General features: G+C 38.9%; 3 protein-coding genes across 3 annotated transcripts; 2 read left to right on the top strand and 1 right to left on the bottom strand.

Annotated features, from left to right (window-relative positions):
• Positions 1-4031: 4031 nt before the first annotated feature.
• Positions 4032-9325, bottom strand: slc25a47a (solute carrier family 25 member 47a). The gene is made up of 6 exons (XM_029496352.1): positions 8912-9325; positions 8285-8328; positions 8135-8206; positions 7645-7824; positions 7154-7418; positions 4032-6953 (listed from the first exon to the last, which is right to left on the bottom strand). The coding sequence occupies exons 1-6, from the start codon at positions 8946-8948 to the stop codon at positions 6640-6642; spliced, it is 912 nt and encodes a 303-aa protein (XP_029352212.1). The 5' UTR covers positions 8949-9325; the 3' UTR covers positions 4032-6639.
• A 171-nt stretch (positions 9326-9496) lies between these two features.
• LOC115037671 (mitochondrial basic amino acids transporter-like) lies at positions 9497-16338 on the top strand. The gene is made up of 4 exons (XM_029496353.1): positions 9497-9937; positions 11999-12042; positions 12319-12402; positions 13248-16338. Exons 1-4 carry the CDS (start codon positions 9910-9912, stop codon positions 14001-14003), a joined length of 912 nt encoding a protein of 303 aa, XP_029352213.1. The 5' UTR covers positions 9497-9909; the 3' UTR covers positions 14004-16338.
• Positions 16339-18166: 1828 nt separating this feature from the next.
• On the top strand, positions 18167-20195 carry LOC115038242 (uncharacterized). Its single transcript, XM_029497111.1, has 7 exons — positions 18167-18230; positions 18294-18551; positions 18654-18935; positions 19016-19069; positions 19163-19258; positions 19758-19807; positions 19910-20195. The coding sequence occupies exons 1-7, from the start codon at positions 18167-18169 to the stop codon at positions 20021-20023; spliced, it is 918 nt and encodes a 305-aa protein (XP_029352971.1). The 3' UTR covers positions 20024-20195.
• The last annotated feature ends 1491 nt before the right edge of the window (positions 20196-21686 follow it).

Below are 21686 nucleotides of genomic sequence, written 5' to 3'. Positions count from 1 at the left end.
TAAGCTATTCGTTGGAGGAAAATAATATATGCATATCATTCCACAGAGGCTGGACTACCCCAGAGCTCTCCTACCCTGACTAGTAATGCAATTAAATTCTCTGCTGACTTGGCGCTATGTCCCATGCTTGGGCTGTCTCACCAAAACATTAGAAATGGAATTAATTAAATGTGACATTAAGTAAAATGACACCAAGTACTTTTATTCCCACAGAAAAATTTGCCAAGCGGCAGTTTGACAAATGCAGGTGTGATTTTCTATTTTGAAAGCGACATGGAAGAATAAGACAGTCGTGCATTGATTTATGTAAACTTCACCATATGTTTCCTAGCCTCTCAAATGAAAAAATGCCTGAGATATTTCAACGCATGTGCTGCAGAAAATGCTTACATCCCCGTCATGGGTGTTTACTCCCTGACCCCTGCAATTAGTGAAGCTCTGGAGAAGATTAAGAATTTATGGTTAACATATGGATCCTCTGAGCTGCTTGTTAAAGGCAACCTTAACCTCAGATACTCAGACAAGCTGGGGCACTACTGTTTTGACTTAAATTTGTCTCAGATGATATCCAAACTACATAGAGAAATGGAATTAATAATCTTGCTTCATAAGTTTTAGCAAAGCTTAATCGAGCAAATAAACCACCCTCTGCTAATGGTTTTCTCTGTGCGGGATTTCTGGTCGAAACTGGAACACTAAAGAAATAAAAATCACTAACCCTACTGGTGATTAGTTGGTAATATGGATCAGTTGTTAACACTATCAGCGGTGTGGTTAAAGCTTTTAACCATGTAATCAGATCATGTGAGTTTTACAAGAACTTTGTGAAAGACTTTGCGTCTAGGTACAACACCGCTTAGACCTGTCACAATAAATCGGAGGAAGCAATAAATCCCCTCAAAAGGGATTTTAGACACAAATACACACACATGCACACACACCATTGGGTTGTTAATTTTGAAGCAAACTAAGCTTTTGCACATAACCTAATGGGCTCTCTCACCAGCTGTGTGCTTTTACTGAGTGCTACAGATGGCTCCAACTACTATTTTATCTTCAATGAGAAACAATATTTTTCAGTAGTCTGGTTATTAATGGACAGGATTGCCATATAGAGGTTGTTGATATTAATTGTTGACAAAAGCCCTAATTTGCAAAACAACATGACAAGCTTTAACCAACTTTAATATTGCCTGTATACTTCACCTCACAGTTGGTTAAAGCTTGTCACACTGTGAACATTAAAGAGTCAGATGTTGTGATGCATGTAGGTATAGCTCTGTGCAGTCCTTTGTTAGTCTTATGGGATAGTGTTAGTCCTTGTATGTAGTTCATCATGGGTTCCCATGGGTGCCCTAGTTCAATATATGTGCAATGTAAAAGAGCCGGTGACACTGCTGAACTAAATAAAGGTCAGCCTGTATAATTACAGTGCAGCTGGTTTAAATCCTAGTGTTAGTGTTCAGTCCTTTAATAATGTGCTCAATTCCCACCTTTCAGGGTTTATGGGCACAGTACCAAACTGTAGATTTCAGTTAATGTAACTGTTCTTATTACAACATTATTTCCTGAAACTCCATAAATGAAATACTGACACAGGTGTCCTCCCAGCATCCATGCAAGCTCTCCTGCTGGTGAATCTATGAGGCGATCCGTCAGCTTGTTGCAATCTTTCCTGTCACTGTCATTATTGCTGTAGCAAGTCAAATTAAATCCACTTTTCCTTGACGGTGAAAGCATGGAGGGCCAGATTTATCATGGGCTGCAATTATGCACTATTATGCACTCTTAAAAGGCTAGTGTGAAATTGGTTTGAGTAACACAGTAGCAAGTCAATCTTTACAGAAGAGGGTTGTTTTTTTTTTTTTTTACTTGCTCATATTTACGAGTGTCTTCATTTGTGTGTGTGTGTGTGTGCGCGCGTGCACACGGGCGTGTGTTCATTGAGTTTAAATGCTGAACACTATTACCAAATGAATAAAGCTGTATTGGCTAAATGCAAAAGAAGAGCTGATGATATATTGTGGGAACAAGTGATGTACAGCAAGGCTTTCTTGATGTTTGTTTTTTGGAAACTGAATGGTCAAACATTAATATTTTAAACCATGTTAACATTTCATTGGCAGCTTTCAGTGCAATACACAAAACAAGTGCATTTCAGGCAAAGTTTACAATGAGCATCAAAAAGATTTATTCAGTATGTCCATTTCTCCTTTTTCCACTATAATTTCCAGTATGAAGCAAAATAGCGCCCTCACTCCTCCACATCCTTCATCACCTGTAAGTCCTCCTTACACTTAATAAATAAGAACAAGAGTTGATTTTAACTCACGAACACAACCTTCATTTCTCATTAATGCAGGCAGATTTTTTTTGTCATTATATAATTTAAAAGGATTTAGAATCTCGAAAATGTACAGAATTTTTCTGAGTACTCCCATTAGATTGATTTCTTAATTTGTATCTATTTTTATCCTTTTCCACAGCACCGTCTTTTTCTTATTCAAACCATACTTATCTCCTTCAGTTATCAAGCAATAGTTCTATAGTATAGTTCCTTTTAATGTTTTATGTCCAGTTCTTCCCTCTGTGTTCCTCTTCTTTGAGCATCTTTGCTTCTCCCCTTCGTCTTCATCCCTCCCACCCCTCCATTTTCTCCCGATTGATGCCATCTGAGGTTGCAGGCCCAGGCCGCCGGAGCTGCAAATTTACCCAGCAGCACACGTCACTAACAGGGGAGCGCAGAGCTCCCAAAATAGCCCAAACAGCAATTGGTGAAAGGGGGCCCAAGTGATAGTTACCAAGGACCAATTCTGACAACAAAATGAAGCTCTCCGCCCATACAAGCCCTACTGGTTGATTGATCATGTTTTAGCATGTTATGGACTTGCTCAGAGGTTGTTTTTGAAACAGTAACTCAGCTTCAAGCTTTTGTGTTTTACACAACTGTCTACAATGCATACCTTTTTATGATTGGGAACCTATAATGAGGGCAGCCCAGCCTTCTACGTAATCCCTGGATATACAGAGAACTACTGAAATAGTTAGAGCACAGTACACCAGAAATGTATACTGTGATGCAACTGAATGAATCCTCTGATGTGAGTCATGCGCTAGAACTCATCCCACTGATTTGCTTTTTAAAATGCCACCAACACAATACTCACAAGTGGGAAAATAATCTGTTGCGTGATCTGCTTTGTGTAACAGAAGTTATCCTATCTTGCTGCCTAACTTAATTGATCCAAAAATATTTTTTATGATCACTGAAAAATGAGTTGTGTTTTGTTTTTGTTTTTTTTTTTTTTTATCCTGGGAACCATGTTATTTGATCAATTTCAACAGTAATCAATCAAAAAATAATTGAAAAGGCTTCACAAAGGCTTCGCAACCAAATGGCTGTAAATTTACTCAACACGATCTTTAGATGCCTGCATAGTTGCATAATTGTGGACTGTTGTTGCATAAGGGGAAAAGAAAAAGAGGTTTTAATTAAAAGCAACTAACAAAGGCAACATTCACAGGTTTTCTCGTTTCACTGTATAGACTGCGATTCCTACAATATCAGCAAGTATCACTGTTGACAAGCCTGGTCAATAAAGCCTGGCATTAACTTGAGACTGAGTAACACATAACTTCTCTTGGATAATTAACACAATTGTAAATCATGTTTTTCTCAGTCAGAACAAGTTATTGGAAAGTTAGTTGTGCATCATTAAAAGTGCATTTGTAGATGCATAACAGTGTTTGTTGTTGGAACTATAAATACCCTGAAAGATACTCTTGTTATGTTTAGGTTGTTCTGGTTTACAGTTCGTAATCCACAGGCCTGCCGCAGAACTGAATGAAAACAGATTCCATTGGGTTTCTCCCAACATGACCCCACTTTATCCGCTGAGTAAATCTGTTACTCATGAGGCAATTAAATCATCACAGTTGAGTTCTTTATAATAGGTCCTTATTGCACCCATGGTGGGATAAGCATGAGACAATTACACATGTAAAACAGATGAAAACATCAATTTAACCCATACAGTATTTTGTGGAGTTTATTATTGTCAGTTCAAACAACAGGACCCCAAGGAGATGGAGAAAGAGATCCTGACTTATTGCAGTAATGATGTCTGTGGGCCACTCGGAGAAGTGGCAGTTCATCAAATCAGCTCTGAAAATGTTTCCCACTTCATAGTGCATGTGCGGTGATCTGATTTAGTTAATTTTATTATTAAACAATAGGCTAGTTTGCCCATCAATTTCAGAGTTATAGAGAGAGAATAGAAGAGGTCACGTTCAAGAAACATTTGGAAAAAATCCAGGGACATTTGGGTGAATTTAGGGCAGATGAGGGTGCCTGTGTTCCGTTTTATTTTATTTTCATTACTAAAACTGAAACTACATTAATACTGAACTAAGCTTTCATTCACTTCAAGGCTTGAGAAATTCTATTTAAAGTATACAATCAGAGTGATCAAAGCTTCACTGTAGTTTCTTGTTGGAAATCTGAATGGAGAGAACAAGAGGGCATTCATAAAAAAAATAAAATACTGGCAGAAATCGTGCCTTTGTAGTCAATCTCATGTCAGCCAAAAGACAAGAAAGTTTTTTGATTTGCAAATGTGTTGATATTCCCCACAACCCAATCTAAAAATAAAACAATGTTGAAGGATACTGGATCAGCGTAAAGAACAGCTCTTGCTTTTATTTAGTACACTAGAAATATGCCTGATTTGCCTGTATTTAATGAAGCAATAGGTTCAATTAAACTGTAATTTGTACTAATCCATAATCCACATTGTTATACAAACCTTCCCTATCCTACAAAAAAGGAGTCAGGATGTTTCTGAACTTTTGAAATTTGAACTCTTTTTTTTATGCAATCTACTGAGGTGTTCATTTTTATGGATAATTTCCATTTTTCCATGTCTTTAAACTAGCAACTGAAACAACACATAAAAGGTATAAACTTTGTTAATGTTTTACAACGATTTTAAATAAAAAGTAAGATTTTGAATTGCATACACGCTATCACACTGTTCAATTCGAATTTGGCAGCAATTACATCTTTTGGGGTATTGAAATAGAACCCCTACATCAAAATGGTCTTGGTTGGAGAAAAATCTGTGCAGGAAGTGCTACTATTTCGGATATATATTGGCAGACACCGACTTGGACAAATAAAATAAGAAATAAAATGGTGTCCTTCTCAAACACTAAACAGTCAAACAACTCGACAGACCAACAAAACACACTGGCCCTTTTTTGTATAAATTCTATGGGACAATTCAACTATACCTCCTCCACCTGGCAAATGTTACTGGGTGTTATTAGTTTTCTGTGGTGCTATGAAAGATTAGGATTCATTTTGCAGCTATGCAGATGTTTCCTAACTTTATATGACCATATACATTTTGATGACATCATGCTACAAATGAAGTTGTAGATGTAGTGTGGTTTTTATTCAAAATTATAGTGCATTGACTTGATTCTTTGCTCCATTTGGCTATCAGGGAGCGCACTGTGCTCAGAAAATTACTACTTATAGATCACTGTGGATCAACATTATGCTTGAAGTATGAACATATTTTGAGTTATTAAATATTGTTTAATGTCTATCCTACCATGACATTAAGACATGGTGTGTGTTGCCTGACTTTCTGTTTTGGATCTCTAAGATTCATGGCTCAGCAGCATTCAAGCCCAAGTTAATATACCATTTGTCTAATTTCTTCCATGAATTTTATAACTGAAGGCACAATGAATTTAATTAAAATTTTATTCTCAATGCACAATAAAATCAGCCCAAAAAGTCATTAATTTACTTCACATTTATTTAACGTTTTCCCTGTTTAAAAAAAATTGGGTTTTATTCTCGCCCAACTTCAGAAAGTAATTGCATATAATTATACAAATATGATGTGTAAAGATGTACTTTGTGTATTAAGTAATGAGAACCTGCTGTGATCATTTCTTTGTTTCTGGTCGGTGGTATTGAGATGTTTTGTGTAATTCTATTCATTAAAAATTCAATTCTTCAAAGTTTGAAATAGCATGATATTATTATATAATATAGATACGATACTATATATTATGATGATATTATGATGATTTTTAAGCTCTTCCATTTTGTTACCGAGCAAGAAATGGCCAATGGACGTAATAGCAGAACATGCAACATGAACCTGGACGCATTTCTCACTTGACAACTTGTGCGTACTCCATCTTACTGATACGTTTTACATTCAAGGTTTAAATGTTTTTGAGTGCAGTGATATTTTGCTTAAATTCTAGCAGTATTGCAGCTTCTTGTTGTACAGCTGCTCTGATAGAAAAAACATTCATGCAAATGCTCTTGTAAAGAAAAGGCAACAAACTGGCCAGGGACGCCATCTAGTGGACAAAATGTAGCGGGTCTAATCTCTTGAGCCTACAGCACCCAAAACTGACAACTTATCACTGTGCATGATAGTTTGCATCACTTTGACCACCTGAATAATATACATGTAACAGAAGACTTAAGAAGACATTTTCTGGCTAAATGTCTTTGCTATTATGGACATCCTTGTAAACATAAGCTTTAACAGAGAAAGATAGACTTTGTGACAGAATATGAGACACTAAGGCTAGAGGTAGTCAGTAATATTATTCGAGCCCTAACCGAGGCGGGTCCATGCTGTCTGGCCCAGCTTTGAGAACAGTGGTAAGAAGTTCATATGTAGCAAACACTACCATGTTAACAGGAAATGCGCGTAGACAATTGATGCCTAAGCTCCTGTAGAAAACACTGGCCCCTTCCAATCGCACAGTCTCTGTAATGCAGTGAAAAAAACCTTTATATCGTTTTGTCTCCCGAGCTCCATCCATCTGCAGACGGGCTTTGATCACATCCATCGGTGTTCCCACTGTCCAACCTGCCATTCCTGCGATTCCACCGGCCAGCATCACAACACTCCAATCTGCAGGAAATGACAACACAATCAGGTTCAGTGGATACATTGGCATTTAGACTTTAACTTAACCAACTACTCCAATTCCTTTTGCTTCTTTGCCTTGGTCATGTTTATTATTATTATTGCTTGTAAATGTCAGTTACTCGAATAACTAACACAGAATAAAATAAAATACCAGGTGGCAAGCTGTTGTAGACTAAACTCACCTGGTCTTTTCTTGCCACTGTCTTTTAGCCATTCACAGATGGTTGTATAAGTCAAAAAATATGTGGCGTAAGATGGCCCATCTCTTAGCATCAGTGGAAGAGCTCCTTTGTAGAGTCCCAGGACACCCTCCTCCTTGATGATAGTCAGCAGACAGTGAACTGGACCATAGTACTTAGGTTTGAGTAGGTTGTTTCCTCCTTGCCTGGACTCTGTCTGACACTGCAGACGTACTTTAACTATGTCACCTGGAGACATCACCGATATCTGTTGGCGGTAGAAAAGAAGATTTTCGGGTATATCAAACCTGGACAATTAATGCTACAACTATCTGCAAGACTGCATTTGTCTGAAAATCAGAGGTGTGGTTTATTTTTTGGGGGGTGAGGGGCGTCATGTCATTTGATTTATGTGCATGAAGACTACACATCGCATTACCAATTTGTCATCCAGTTTTCTTTGAACCATTGATGTACATTGCTGTCTTAATTACCTGAGCTATACCACCTGCCATGCCAGACAGGAAGACTTCTAGTTTGGTGTTTCGACCAGAGCCAGCATCATGCATCTGACTCAGGCACTGCAGGCAGTTCCTGTATGTGCCAAACACCACTGAGGAGGTCATAGAGATTGTGGTAACAGGTAAAGACATTCCCTTGAAGAAGCCCTGCACCTTGTAACAAATGAGAAAAAACAAGTGATGCACCTGTCAAAAGTAGTGAAAAAACAAACAAAACCATTGTATCCTATTACCCACACCTTCTTCAATTAAATTTGCTTAACTTTATAGCTGAGGCTGAGTGGAAATCAAGTCTACATTCAGGGTAATTACATACAATTTGTAACTATGTGTAGCTCATGAGTTGTTACACCATTGAAATTGTTAATTAACTGAGTGTGGCACATATAGAGGAAACTATGATTGTTAAAAAAAAAAAAAAAAGTTGACATGCAATATCTCATGTAGACTACATACAACTTACTCCTTCTTTTGAAAGTGTTGCTGCAGCACACTGCCATAATCCTGTAAACTGCTTCTGGGTTTGGATCCGGACCTAGAAGAAATAAAAAAAATATATGATTTTTCCATTGTCTACCCAGCCATCTGGACTGTTTCTCTCTATTTACTGTACCTTCACTGTGTCCAGAGGGTATCCCACCACCACTCCACAAGCCCCTATGTGTTTACAGAGAAAAGACGTAAAAGAGCATCAAGGGCACAACAGACACACAGTTCTGTGTTTCAACCACAACCCTTTGTATCTTGTGCAACTGGCTGGAAGGTCAGAAGGCAGGATTATGAATTAAATCCTAACTGCTTTCCTTCTTAATATATAAATAAATAATAAATAAGAATTTCAGGATACGATTTAATGCTGAATACTACAATTTAAATTGGTATTTTAAATAATATTCGGATAATATTTAATGATGTAACAGCTGGTAGCAGCCATAAATGGGCCCCAAAAAGCGGGTGCATCTTAACACATTTGGGTTATTACTGCTACTTCTTTCACCAATGCTGCTACAAAGTCCTGCACTGTAATTGTGAAGTTAGCTTAGCTCACGGATGTATCATATTTAAAAGGACAAGTAAAAGTAAGTTTGAACTAACAAGCTGACACATAGTTTAGTTCAATCTTCCCATCTACGGTCATGCAGTTATTCTTTACAGTAGCTAACCTAGCAAATAAACAAAGCCAGTCCAAGACAGCCACAACATTTAAAAACTGCCCAGGCTGTCTTGTTTTGGCTCTTACCTGCAAACGATCCCGACAGAAAATCGGCGATATGCATCCTGTCAGACAACGACTGACCAAGCTGTCAAATGAGAGTCCATTACGGGCATGTAGCAAGGCCACATGCAGGTAACCTTGAGCTTGTTTCTGTTACGTGACGCCGAGAAGAGGTGTGTGACTGTGTTCGCCAAATAGCTACAACTCGCAGCGCTTCCGATTTATACCGAAGATAGCCGAGAGCTTCTGAGCACCTACATTCTCGGGTAGCTTCGAAAATGCGGTGTTTATAGTAAAGTGACATTATTTCACTATATCACGTATCGTTTGATGTTATTTGTATAAGCTTTGCATTCATGAATAAAAACTGGCATGTGTGTCAACATCACCAGCTATTCGCGTAGCCGCCTCCGGCCGCTCTCACGAGGCTCTGAGGGCTTTCCGTGCAGCAGCAAAACATCACACGACACTCGTGACGCATTTCAAACCCCCGATGAGACAGCCAATCAATGACCCTGATTATGTACCGGAAGTGGGGCGTCGGCGTCCTCTCTCAGCTTTGATTGGACAGAAACTCGACCCGGAGCCCGTAATGCCCGCCCCCTCTTCCTGCCTTCCTGCGTGCCTCGCTCGCCACAATCGAAACAAACCTGCAGGCGGTGGACAGAGTCCACCTTTACTCCAAACGCCGCAAAGTTGTCAGAGGTTCATGGGGGTCGTGTAGGTGAACGGCAGTTTTATTGGGATAAACAGAGAACAAGCCAAGTAACCACTTAGAGAAAATCAAATCGTCAGCATTTCCTGGTTAGCCACAGCTAGCTAACATAGAGGCTAACTGAAACTGTCAGATTAAACTGCTTAGGACAGTGGAAGTCAATTGTTAAAACGAGTTAACGGCATTTCCTGACATTAAAAAAAAAACCAAAGCAAAACACGTCCGAAAGGGTCTGCGAGGTCATTTTTTCATATATTGCTACGTAATATTTAGTCATTCATCAGCCAGGTGACGTTGAACAGCGGTGATGGACTTCGTTGCGGGATGCATCGGAGGTAAGTCAGAGGCAGCTGCACGTCAGACACTTTATCACTGTCAAGATGATCACAGCTTGCAAAGATCAGCTCCAACAAACCAAACCACAGACATGCCGAGCACCACCCAAACGAGTGTAATGATGTGTCACAAGTGCGTTTTCTAAATTCCACCGAAGCCAATCCAGTCAGGGACTGCAGTTGACCTCGTTTCAGACCTTGATACTGAATGAGTTGATAGTCGGGGCTTATTCAGCATTAACTCCAGGAACAATCACATCAGTTTGGTTATTTTCCCCTCACGGGCTTTGTTGTTGGTGAACAACTTATCATAAAAGTAGGTTCGGCAGTAGTTAGTTAACAGCTGGTCTGTATCTATTAACTTTCAAAGTAAAGTTGAAGGTAACTGAATCTACTAGGCCTGTTTCAAAGAAGTCCTCTCTCACAAAAGGTGCCCCAACCTTTTTCAATTCTTCCCAGTGTCACTTGTACACTGTGGAGAATTGAAAGCACGCAAACACTAAGGAAATGCAACCTGAGTTTCCCAGCTGGAATGGCTTGGCAGTCTAAAGTTTCCACACACACATGCAGACACACACCCACCCAAGCAGCATACACACCTCTTTACTGACCAATCCCCTGCTTTGTTTCCTTCAGTGTAACTGACATGACAGATCATGTGTTTTCCATCCGCTCTTAGGAAAGCTGGAATCTGCAGTCAAATGAGAAGTCTGCTGTTTCTGTTTCAGGATGGCATAGTTTGTGCTTAATTCAAACCTCAAAATAAGTTAATACTTTGTTTTTGGAACCAGTCTAGATTGCTGTGAAGTTAAACTGATATGCTGACATACCAAAAGACAAGTGGCTATACAGCAGAGATTTGATACAGCTATGATGCAACACCCTTTTCTGCTTGTTTTCATGCTCCCAGATCATATCAGCAAACTGAGGCCAATGGCAGCTCATTGTGTCAAACACATGCCGGCTTGTGTTCTTTTCCTGGCTTAGTTCCTGTGACTCACCTCTGATAGGCTGTTTTTAAAAACGTATCATGTGACAAAGCAGGTGCTTACGTAGGATTAGCTTGTTTATGCTGGTGACCCAGGTGGACCCGTGACTTTAGCTCACTCTTTTTTCCTTTGCTTCCTTTATTCATATTAGCCCTTTGATTAAATTTTAATAGTAGATCAATGTAATTGTTTTCTTGAAAAAACAAATACAAACGCATCACAGTCGACAATTAAAAAGAAACTATGACAGTGACGATGAAACTATTTGTTTAAAAACTAGATATGCATCATCTTGATGAAGACTTGAGGATTAATTCAGATAATAATTATCAAATCAATCAACCCAGTAAATTTGTGACAAAACATTGTCTCACAATGATGAGTGGTCTTTGAATGTTTACAGTACAATGACAGGATAGCTGAGGCGAGCCTTAAAACCTTATTGAATTGTATAGAGCATGAAGGACTAAGCTAGACTTGCCATTGATGAATGTTCATTTGGTGACTTATATGTAAGTTTGGGAACTGTAGGTGAGAAACCCAAACTGGCATGAGAACATATGCTGTGTAAAATCAGATTATATAACTTTCAAAAGATTTTAGAGGGTGATGATGCCCAGTCAGCTCACTGAGTTAGCTCTGGCTGAGTAAAGCAACGAAATCTGAGATGTACTTGCATAACAGTGCCAACAGCAAGAGTTTTGGCCTTCAAAGACCCTTCACATAAAACAGAGACTGATTTATTTAGCCTGATGTGTCATCGGGACCAGATTTCCTAGAAGATGAGCACGTGTACTGAAAGCATGTTGGCCTCCTTATGTATTTGAATGACAGGTCATACAAATTTTTTTCACTATGCAAATGAAGAAATGAGTGATTTTATAAGATTAGAGTAAATTGGGGAAAAAATCTGAGTACAGGTTCTTGTAATATAATGCAACTAAGGACTGTTGAGGAGTATGAAGGCTTGGGGTTTGCGTAGGTTGTTAATGAGTTTAGGTGAGGTTGCATTTAATAGCTGAATTTGACATACGTTTTACAGATTAAATATCCGTTGTATGTTTGTCTTCAGGTGCTGCTGGAGTCTTGGTTGGACACCCATTTGACACAGTTAAGGTAGGAAATGTCTATATTTCAGTGCACTGGGACATATATGACATAAAATCTTGAGAAACCTTGAGGCAATTCCCTGTTTTTACACACACCCTTAAAAATACATCAACACAGGACTAGACAAACTTAATTTTTAATCAGTGGTTATGCATTTATTTCAATGCTTTTTAATTCGATTGTTTCATCATCGTCCTCTGTATGCTACAAATAGATTGGCATATAGCTGTTTCCTCTCTTATCCAGGATTTAACAGATGACTGAAGAGTTATGTTTTTTCAGGTGAGACTGCAGGTCCAGAGCATTGATAAACCACTGTACCGTGGGACCTTCCACTGTTTCCAGTCCATTATACGTCAAGAGTCGGTAGGTGGATTCATTTTCCATACAACTCTAATGCAGTAATAATAAAAATACAGCATCATCAACAAATCAGTCTCTTATGCATTTGAAAGTTCTTCAGCATTTGGAGTAAAATTAAATACATGGGGGATTTGTTCTGTAAGTAGTTCAGTTTAAGAACAGCTAAAAAGCCACCTCGGCTGGATGTAAAAAAACGGTTTGAGTTTAAGCTCAGAGTAACCTAGTTGGAGAGTTATGTTGAATGCTGTTCTAATGACTTAATGAGCCATCTGAAGTTGTGAGGCCAATGTTGGGGGCACTCAATATGTCAATATGTGTGTAGTTCTGTAGTTCAGACTTGTTTGGGCTGCTTATTTTCTCACAGTTTCCTTTGTAATTTTTTCTTTCTAGCTATAGGAGTATTGTTTTTCACCTTCAATAACCGTCCTTACAGGCCAGGGTTAGATTGTTTCAATATAACAAATTGTTCTTTTATTGTAAGATAGATTGCTTGATGGGATATAGTGTTTGTCAGCCTGCCAGACCGCACAAAGATGACGTAGATATGTATATTGCACATAACTATAAAATAAAAATGTATTCCCTATTGAAAGGAGTTAATGTGATATATTACCCATACTTTTGGATGTGCAAGAGTTGAATAGTTAAGACTTTCTACTACTGGAAGTTAGAGTGCACAGTTGCTCTGGATTTCTAATGCGACCATGTCTCTAATTCTTGTCAAAGTATGTGATGGGATATAGTTCACAGATAGTTAAAAAGAGAAAATGGAGTTAATCCTGAATTTCAGGTGTTGTCTTTTAATAAGGTATTTGTTCCTAATGTCAGATCTCTGGTCCTCTCTGCAGGTATTTGGTTTATATAAAGGCATCGGATCTCCCATGATGGGCCTCACATTCATCAATGCTATAGTGTTTGGTGTTCAAGGAAACACCATGCGTCTGTTGGGACATGACACCCCCACAAACCAGTTCCTTGCTGGCGCAGCAGCAGGTGCCATCCAATGTGTCATCTGTTGCCCCATGGAGCTGGCAAAGACCCGCATGCAAATGCAGGGAACTGGAGAGAAGAAATCCTCGAGGAAGTTGTACAAGAACTCCCTGGACTGTTTGGCACGAATCTACAACCGGGAGGGTCTGTGGGGCGTAAACAGAGGCATGGTGACCACACTTATTCGTGAGACACCTGGCTTTGGAGTGTATTTCTTGGCTTATGATGTGCTCACGCGAAGTCTAGGCTGTGAGCCTGACGATCGTTACATGATCCCCAAACTGCTGTTTGCGGGGGGCATGGCTGGCATCGCCTCCTGGCTCTCTACCTATCCTGTAGATGTGATCAAATCCCGTCTTCAGGCAGATGGCATTGGTGGAGTCAACCAGTACAGCAGCATTGCTGACTGTGTGAGGCAGAGCGTAAGGAGAGAGGGGTACATGGTGTTCACACGAGGCCTCACCTCCACGCTGCTACGAGCCTTCCCTGTGAATGCAGCTACCTTCGCCACTGTCACCCTCGTCCTCATGTACGCCCGGGGGACGGAGGAAGGACCACAAGACTGTGAGTCATCACAGCCAAGCCACCGTGCACCGATCCAACAGCAGGCCTGAAACTCCAGCCTGTGACAGCATAGAGGTCACACCCTGAAAACCTGGCACTTTACAGGAGCACAGACGGAGCAAGTATGCATACCTTTTAGTACTGTCTGACTCATTTTTCATCGGACCAGACATTCCCAGTTTTGAGTCAGAAAATACCTGGTTTTTGGTTGATTTTTACTTCCATTTTAAAAATGACACAAAGGAAAAGAGATATTTATTTTTTAGCAATACTTTAAGTTGAGCTTCTAACATTTAACAATACTTAAAAAAAAGATTCTTTCCATTGGTTTTAGACTCAAAACCACCTCTGCTGAGCCACAAAACTGACTGACTGGCCAGGTTCTGTGAACAACATAGACAGTGAAACCTGATATCACCATAAATAGATCTTGAAATGTGCAGTTTCTCACTGTACCTGTAAATACTGGAAACTGGATACCTGGAAATTCTTTTCATGTACATTGGAAAGTAGTTTCCTGCCTTACTATGTGAAAAGTTTTTGTAAGGAAGTACCTGAACTGTATCCTTTTGAAGAGCCAAGCAAGGGAGAGAGAAGTAATGTAGCATGTGTTAAGGTGCAGACCTTTCCACTGTTGCCTGCTTTCAAACCAAAAACATATTGCAGCTATTATATGACGATCTTTAACATACTGTTAGTCCCTCCAACACTTATTAATACCCTTTGTGGACTATAATCAACTGGTGTGAAGGGCTGTACTGTATCTGTTTGGATTAGGATTGCAGGTGATGTTTATGTCTTGTTTGGTTGACTTGGGCATGCTATGTTTTATGAAATAATATTAAGTTTTATTGTTACTTCAATGCTCTTTAAAGACCTAATCCAAAAGTCAAATATGAATATGATGCTACATGTGGAACTTTGCTTGCCCTGCTATTTTATCCTATTCTATTATGTTTTATTACAACTAAATATAAAAACTGAATATATTTAAAGGTATACACTATGTGGGTATTGTGACGACCAAACCTTATGCTAGAAGTTCCCATAAGTTTTTGTAAAAACAGTCCATCAAATGTCATTATTTCAGATGACCCTCATTTCATTATTCAAATACAAGTGTTACAATGTGGCTGTCCTCCACCAGGGGTCACTGGTGGGTGATTTCTGAGCATGAAAGTCTTGTCTCCAGTCTGAGGGAAAACTACTGTAAGCATTTTAGAGGTAAATGTTGTTCAACACAGATTCTTTGAGAAAATCACTTAAAATATCCCTTAAAGGGTCAAGAAAAACGCTCCCATAAAGAAAGTTAATTTCTTGCTTTGAGTTGTGAATTTGGATTGAATCTTTTTTTGTTTGTTTGTTGGATAGTTTTGTTTTTTGTTTTTCCTGAACTTGAAATGTGAGATTACATTGCGTGTTTATAGTCCATATACTGTATTTAATTGTCTGGACTAGGGCTTTAATGAGACTTATTTATTTAAGTTACTGTATTAGCTCAATATTGTGCAGATTATTATTGAGTGGGAATTGAATGTTCTGCATGTGTGTGGTAAGTATCAGATGAAACTATCTGTATTTCCTCCCTGAATGTAGAGCAAAGTTTCTCCCGCAGCAAATACAGTAATGTCTGCCCCCAGCAGAAGATAATCTGCTCTGTTTAAACTGGTTACTGGTGTCATGAATGGAAGATTTGTTTGTGAAAGCAGGAGGTGACAGACGCACTAGCACCTTCAGTATGTTGAATGTAAAACCTGTTACGAAACTCTAGAATTGGAAGGCAAAATGTTACCCTGCCATCACTTTGTTTAAAACTGAAAGTTACAAATTCGGGATGTTTGAGAATATCCCAGGCTGTTGTTGTGGTTTGATGGTGGATGATGAGGAAAAGCTGACAGTTTTGAGAAGAAGGCATTGGTTGGTTGTGTATGTCATAGCTCATATTTAATCAACTGTTATCTTTGGCTGTAGACTACATCTGAATGTTTGTCAGTGCTATTTAGCAGCTAACATTAAACCCAGCTAAAGTTATGGTGCAATATGTACAGGATGTCACTCTATTAACGTGAGATTGCTCTGAAGTGACTGTAATGTAAATATATACACACGTTATAACATATTTTTCTGTGTAAAGTAGTTTCGTGGTTCCCATAATGTCTGGGTTTAAGTTGTTAAAGTCTCTTGCTGCTACTGCTACTCTGTTGATCAGTTACTGCTACTGAGGAGATTTTGACTGAAAAACTGAGACATGATATTTTTGTAACATAGACACACATTACCTTTTTGTCTAGATTTGTCACCGGGGATCTGTACAAATGGGTGAATAGTGTTTTAATCAAAGATGTCAGTGTGAACATGTTAATCACGATCAATAAAACAACAACATTAGCTTCTAATGGTTTGTTCTTCTTAACGTCGAACTCCAAAATTGCTAATTAGACAAATTAAAAGTAATTACTGCTTGTGTAGAGCAGAATTAAAACTATGAATGTTTGAGTTTTAAGGCAAACTCTATATCCAAACATACATTACCAAAAACTGCTTTACATTGTTAATACGGCCCAAAAAACAGTTGTGAAGTTTCATCATTCCATCCATCCTATAGTTGCCATTAAAAAACTATTATTCTTCCTTTGAATTTGTCATAAAGAAAAAATAATACTGTTAAACATATCTGTAACCTGTAATTTATTTTTGTAGTCCAACAATATCCACAGAAAATTATAATTTTTCTGCCATATGTGGAAATAGTGATTAATTGGACAGCCCTGGTTTTATTGTTTACTGGTACGTATGGGAGCTGTTCAACACTTAATGGAATAAACCTCATATTCAGGCAAGAAAGGAGAAATCTGGTACACTTGCAGTAAGTTTAGTGACGAGTGCTGGAGTAGGGTAAGGCATCACAGGCTTAATACTTTCACCTCAGCTCCAGACATCTCGTTACAAACTAATTCCAATTGGTCTGAAATAACTTTGCAAAGGGGAAGAAAGGAAAGTGGAAAAAGTAAAATAAATCTTCACCAAAGACATAATTGTGAAATACTAAGGAAGACCTAAACTGTCCAAAATAAACACATTGATACTCTGAGATATATTCACTGTAACTTCAGGATTTAGGATTTAAACTATATACCACCTGCTGATGAGCAGGAATAACTGCAACAACAGTCACATCATCCAAATTCAAATGGCTTTCAAATATAAATGCCATCATTAAAAAAAAAACAAAAACTAAGATAATCTACCTTTGTTTCATCAAATAATATTTCAGTCCCACAAAAAGTGAAAGCAAAAAAAAACCCAAAACCCTAAATGATCTTGCTCATAGATCACAAAAATAATCGTTACTCAGTATATTTTTTTACATGACTGAAATATCCATCTTGCAAAAGATGAGGCTACCAGGAAAATGTAGACAGCAAGCTACAGTTCCAGTTGAAATGTGAGCATTAGTTTAAGGTCACACTTACTGGAATGCATTCTGCTATTCACTGAAATCCTCCAAAAACTCTCTAGAAAGAGGATCTTTTTGTTGTGTATCACAAGGCCATCTCTGCAGACAGGCCTTGCCGGAGAGAAAACAACCTGTTCTCATCTTTAAACTCCTCCACACATCTTGTAGAGACGTGGCTGTCAATCTCCCAACTGAAGACAGAATACAAATATGCAGCGGTTAGGAGCAGAAAAATGAGACACCCAGTTTTTTTCATCCACAGTCTAAAAAACACACAATACTCTTACAGGTAGTAATGCAAACTGAAATAGCTTTTTCATTGGGATATTTCAAACATCCAAACAACAGATAATGCTGTTGTTGTTGTTACTGATACACACTGAGCTTGTTTAAAACTCGTACATTTCATTGCAGCAATTTCTCGTGAAAGGATGCCACGATTAAATGAAGAGCTCTTTTCATCTTTGTCTTGATAATAATCTGGAGAAAATGTTTGGCCTTGGTGGAGGAAGGCGATTTTAGTTACATTTCTAGTTGTATCTTCTTCTTCACATTACTTGGAAAATTGTGGGTAGCATAAAAGATTCGATTTTCAAAAGTGAACTTTTTTTGTTGAACCATGTTCTCCAAGGCTGTCAGCCAGAAAGGTTTGTCAAGTCAGCAGGTTAAAGTTGACTAATGATGGGTGTGACTACACTTGACCAATATGAAGAGCAAACCCTGGGCGTAGTTTTTCACAGTGACTCATTTTGCAAGATGGCTGGAACAGTCCACATTGACATGGCGATGATTCTGCTGCTGCCGCTGCTCTCTTTCACAGGTGAGTTACCTACACACACAACACAACCTTAGTTTTTATAATGTTGTGTTTAAAACACGGCAGAATACTCACCCAGCTCTTCATCTTCTGTTTCAGCAGGATATGGTTATGTTATCACATTTCCATGTGAGGACACTTTAGCCTGTTTTCACTTATGGGAGATCAGGACAAGACGGTATATTGCCATAGTTACTAATGGAGACATCCTGGCAGCTGAATCAGAGGAAAGAAAATGCTTTCGACAAGTCAAAGATCTCACTGTGGAGGACATCGGACATCATCAGTGCAGTGAAAGGACCAATGAATTCTCCACTCACAGTAGTGTGTGCTTTTAAGTTTCAAATCTCGTGGTTATGTGGGTTAAAACTGAATACTTTTCAAATAAAAAAAAAACAAAAAAACAACCCTCTTTTTTTCTTTCAGCTGCCCCGGTGTTAAACCTCTTACCTGCTAAAACAGTGTCACTGCAGTGTGTTGCTCTTACCTACTTGGATAAAGGACTTTGCAGAAGGGTCAGTCTGGCATGGGTGGATGAAGATGGTGTTAGGATCCAAGAGGACGCTTATCATCTAATACATCGACCGTCCCCTTGTGCTATAACTCTGACCGTCACCTTTCAAAGCCCTGGAAACAGGACGCTTAGGTGCCAGGCAACAGTGAACGAACAGATCAAGACTTCAGCTGAGTTTAGGCTCAGAGCTCCGGGTATATTTTTCACTCTAAATGAATACATTCCTGTTTGTTAAATACAGGACAGCTAATAACAAATACAGTTTTCTTTGCAGCCCTGAGAGGGAAGGGAAAGGGCTTAACCATAGACCTGGAACATAACCATCAAGGTAGGGTATCAGCATTAGTTTAACTTATTATTCCCTCATTTTTCAGCGCGCTAAGTTTCCAGTATGTTAAATGACTGTTATTTTCTCTTATAGGAGGCAACCTGGGCAAAAATTGGGCGGCTGTTGGGGTTGTGGGCTGTATAGTTCTGACAGCAGTTATTGCAGTGATTGTTGTAAAGAGAAGAAGAAGTAAGTTTTCCTAAACGACCTGTAGCTATAGGATCTGTGCGCTCAAATTGCTATAATGGGAGATTGCCACACAGCAAACACATAAAAATCTAAAGCTGGTTGTAACAATAATGATACTAATAATACATCAAATTCATATAGTGCTTTTCATAGCTATCAAAGATGCTTTACATATATAATAGTAACATGTCGATATCTCGTGCTGATTTGTTTAGCTGACATGTGCAGGCACTTGAATTCACGTGCCTATATGTCACCTTGCACAACTGGATTTCATGGTCTTTGAGGCAATCGCTTGCAAGAGGTGTGATTGCATTCATGACTGTTCCTATTTTATTATTTGGCAAGTGTGTACCCTGACGTCAAATGTGGCTTTTTGACTTTCTTATGCAAACTGTGCTGTCAGTACATTGTGCATTCATCTGGTTACATAATGTAAATTTTGTCAACAAAATTAGTATGAAAATATGAATGAATGCATGTTTGCTCTTCATTTCAGAAAACCAGCTGCCTAATAAAGACTGTTCAATCCAGGCTGGTACCATCAGTGTAAGTTGATTCTCCATAAATGGCATGCTGTACAACTTTTCTTTATCAGTTTGTGACGAGTTGGAACATTAAGAGAATGTACGTGTGTGTGTGTGGCTTTAGGAGATACAAATAGATGATGTCATTTACGCTGACATTACGTTTCCTGCTGGCTCTGATCGAGTGCTGATCTCTGAGAAGGAGTCCACTGAATACGCCTGTGTTCGTCACATCTAGCCTGCTGGCCAGAATCTCAGCTGCAGTGTTTTGTTGTTGTTGTTTGTGAGGTTCAGCCCTTGTAGTAACAGTTGGCACATAAAATCATACCTCACAAGTATTTTGTTCTTAACCTAAACCAGTATAATTATAGTATTTTAGCCATGAAAAGATTGTACAGGTTTTTGAAATGTCTACCTCTACACCTTTTATAGTTTTAGATTATTCAAGATTGCCATTAGTTGTCAATGACCTGTTTTTGTGTGCCTCTGTTTAAGCCTGCAATAAATAAGAAGGAAAAACACGTATGTTGATTCTTGCTCCATTTAAAATTTGTTTTCCTTTGTGATTGTCTTTTCCTGACAAAATGTGGCTTCATGTGTTCATTTTAATTTCCTGCATGATTTGACTGTATAATATCAAGCTCAAAAACGCATTGGCATAGTAATGTGAATATTTCACTTTCATAAAACTCTGGGTGTGTTACAGAAGTACTGCTGCTGAATATAGAATGGCAAGCAAATGAAACTTTAGATATTTTCCATGATTGATCTCAACTCTGTAAAGCAGTTCTAGGAACTTGTGAAATGTGGTGGCAGGCGACATGGTTGAGAAATCAGATGTATGCTGCCTTAGAACAATGCTTAAATGCTGTTGTTCAGCAAGATGATATCTTTGCATGGAGATGGAATATTTATATGCAGTATACACATTTCACGTGCAGGGAAATGTAACTCTTGATTTTAGGATAATTTGAGACTCAAGGTTCTATTATGGACATTGACAGCAGACACTGAGGAGACTCTGTGTCCATTTCTGAACAATTTTCAACTTAGCTGGCTTGCGAGTAAAGTAACCTGTTGGTTACCAGTTCAGAGACGGTTTCATGCCCTTTTCTGCTTTGTAGCATTATCAGTGTTAATTGCTGAAAATCGCCGTCTTCAAAGAGTATTTAAATAAACTGGAAAGACCTGTTCCTACAGCAATTTGGTGTCAGAAGGGAGATTTCCTTGGCATGAGACGGTAATAGAGTCAGTGCTCTAAGGAAAAGTACACCCCCAAAAACCTGCACGGAAAATAGGGTTGACGTGGGACCTGAAGGCCTGAGGCGGAGTCAGCTCACGGCAGGAGAGCTTGGAGGAGACAAACTAGGTCTCAGGAGAGACTGCTTTCTTGGATGAATTCCACTGTGATTCCCAGAATTGAATAACTAAGAATAACTAATAATTTCTTGCTTATTAATGGCTAGCTCTGCAGGAAAGACCAGGGTCAGAATAAAAGGGATTCTGTGTATTCGATGGGTTACTAGGGCAGGCCGCTAGAGAATCGCCTAGAATGGGTACCAATAAGGCCAAGACAGAAACAGTACTGAGTGAAGAAAAGTCTGTCCAGGTATGAAGGCCGGAGATTTTAGCTCCAAATGCACAGTACGTGCTGTGAAATTATGGGACTAATAGCTGTGAACAACTGGAAGTCTGGGTTGCAGAATGTGCACAGCAGGTGAGAGACTGCCGGAGCCGGTCCCAGTGTTGCCCTATTTGCATTTTAAATACTAGCAGCCAGCCCACTACTGTGTTCACAGTGCAGTGCAGCACAGCTAATCTACACACCTAAGGTGTGTGATTGACTACAGCCTAGAGTTGGAGGGGGTTGAAGAGATGGGGAAGACACTAACAAAGAAAGG

Source organism: Echeneis naucrates, chromosome 24 (genome assembly GCF_900963305.1).
Source record: "Echeneis naucrates chromosome 24, fEcheNa1.1, whole genome shotgun sequence".
Classification (NCBI taxonomy): Eukaryota; Metazoa; Chordata; class Actinopteri; order Carangiformes; family Echeneidae; genus Echeneis; species Echeneis naucrates.
Note: the sequence above shows the minus strand (reverse complement) of the source record. Positions and strands in the feature narration are given on the sequence as shown.

Bases quoted from the DNA above. Each gene is read 5' to 3' on its own strand.
- slc25a47a (XM_029496352.1), bottom strand. From the start codon at position 8,948: ATGCATATCGCCGATTTTCTGTCGGGATCGTTTGCAG. The intron at 8,329-8,911 runs GTAAGAGCCAAA...GTAAACACATAG, and splicing joins TCTGTCGGGATCGTTTGCAG to GGGCTTGTGGAGTGGTGGTG. The intron at 6,954-7,153 runs GTGAGTTTAGTC...CATTTCCTGCAG, and splicing joins CAGTGGCAAGAAAAGACCAG to ATTGGAGTGTTGTGATGCTG.
- LOC115037671 (XM_029496353.1), top strand. From the start codon at position 9,910: ATGGACTTCGTTGCGGGATGCATCGGAG. The intron at 9,938-11,998 runs GTAAGTCAGAGG...GTTTGTCTTCAG, and splicing joins CGTTGCGGGATGCATCGGAG to GTGCTGCTGGAGTCTTGGTT. The intron at 12,403-13,247 runs GTAGGTGGATTC...TCCTCTCTGCAG, and splicing joins CCATTATACGTCAAGAGTCG to GTATTTGGTTTATATAAAGG.
- LOC115038242 (XM_029497111.1), top strand. From the start codon at position 18,167: ATGGCTGGAACAGTCCACATTGACATGGCGATGATTCTGCTGCTGCCG. The intron at 18,552-18,653 runs GTGTGTGCTTTT...TTTTTCTTTCAG, and splicing joins TGAATTCTCCACTCACAGTA to CTGCCCCGGTGTTAAACCTC. The intron at 19,070-19,162 runs GTAGGGTATCAG...TTTCTCTTATAG, and splicing joins CCTGGAACATAACCATCAAG to GAGGCAACCTGGGCAAAAAT.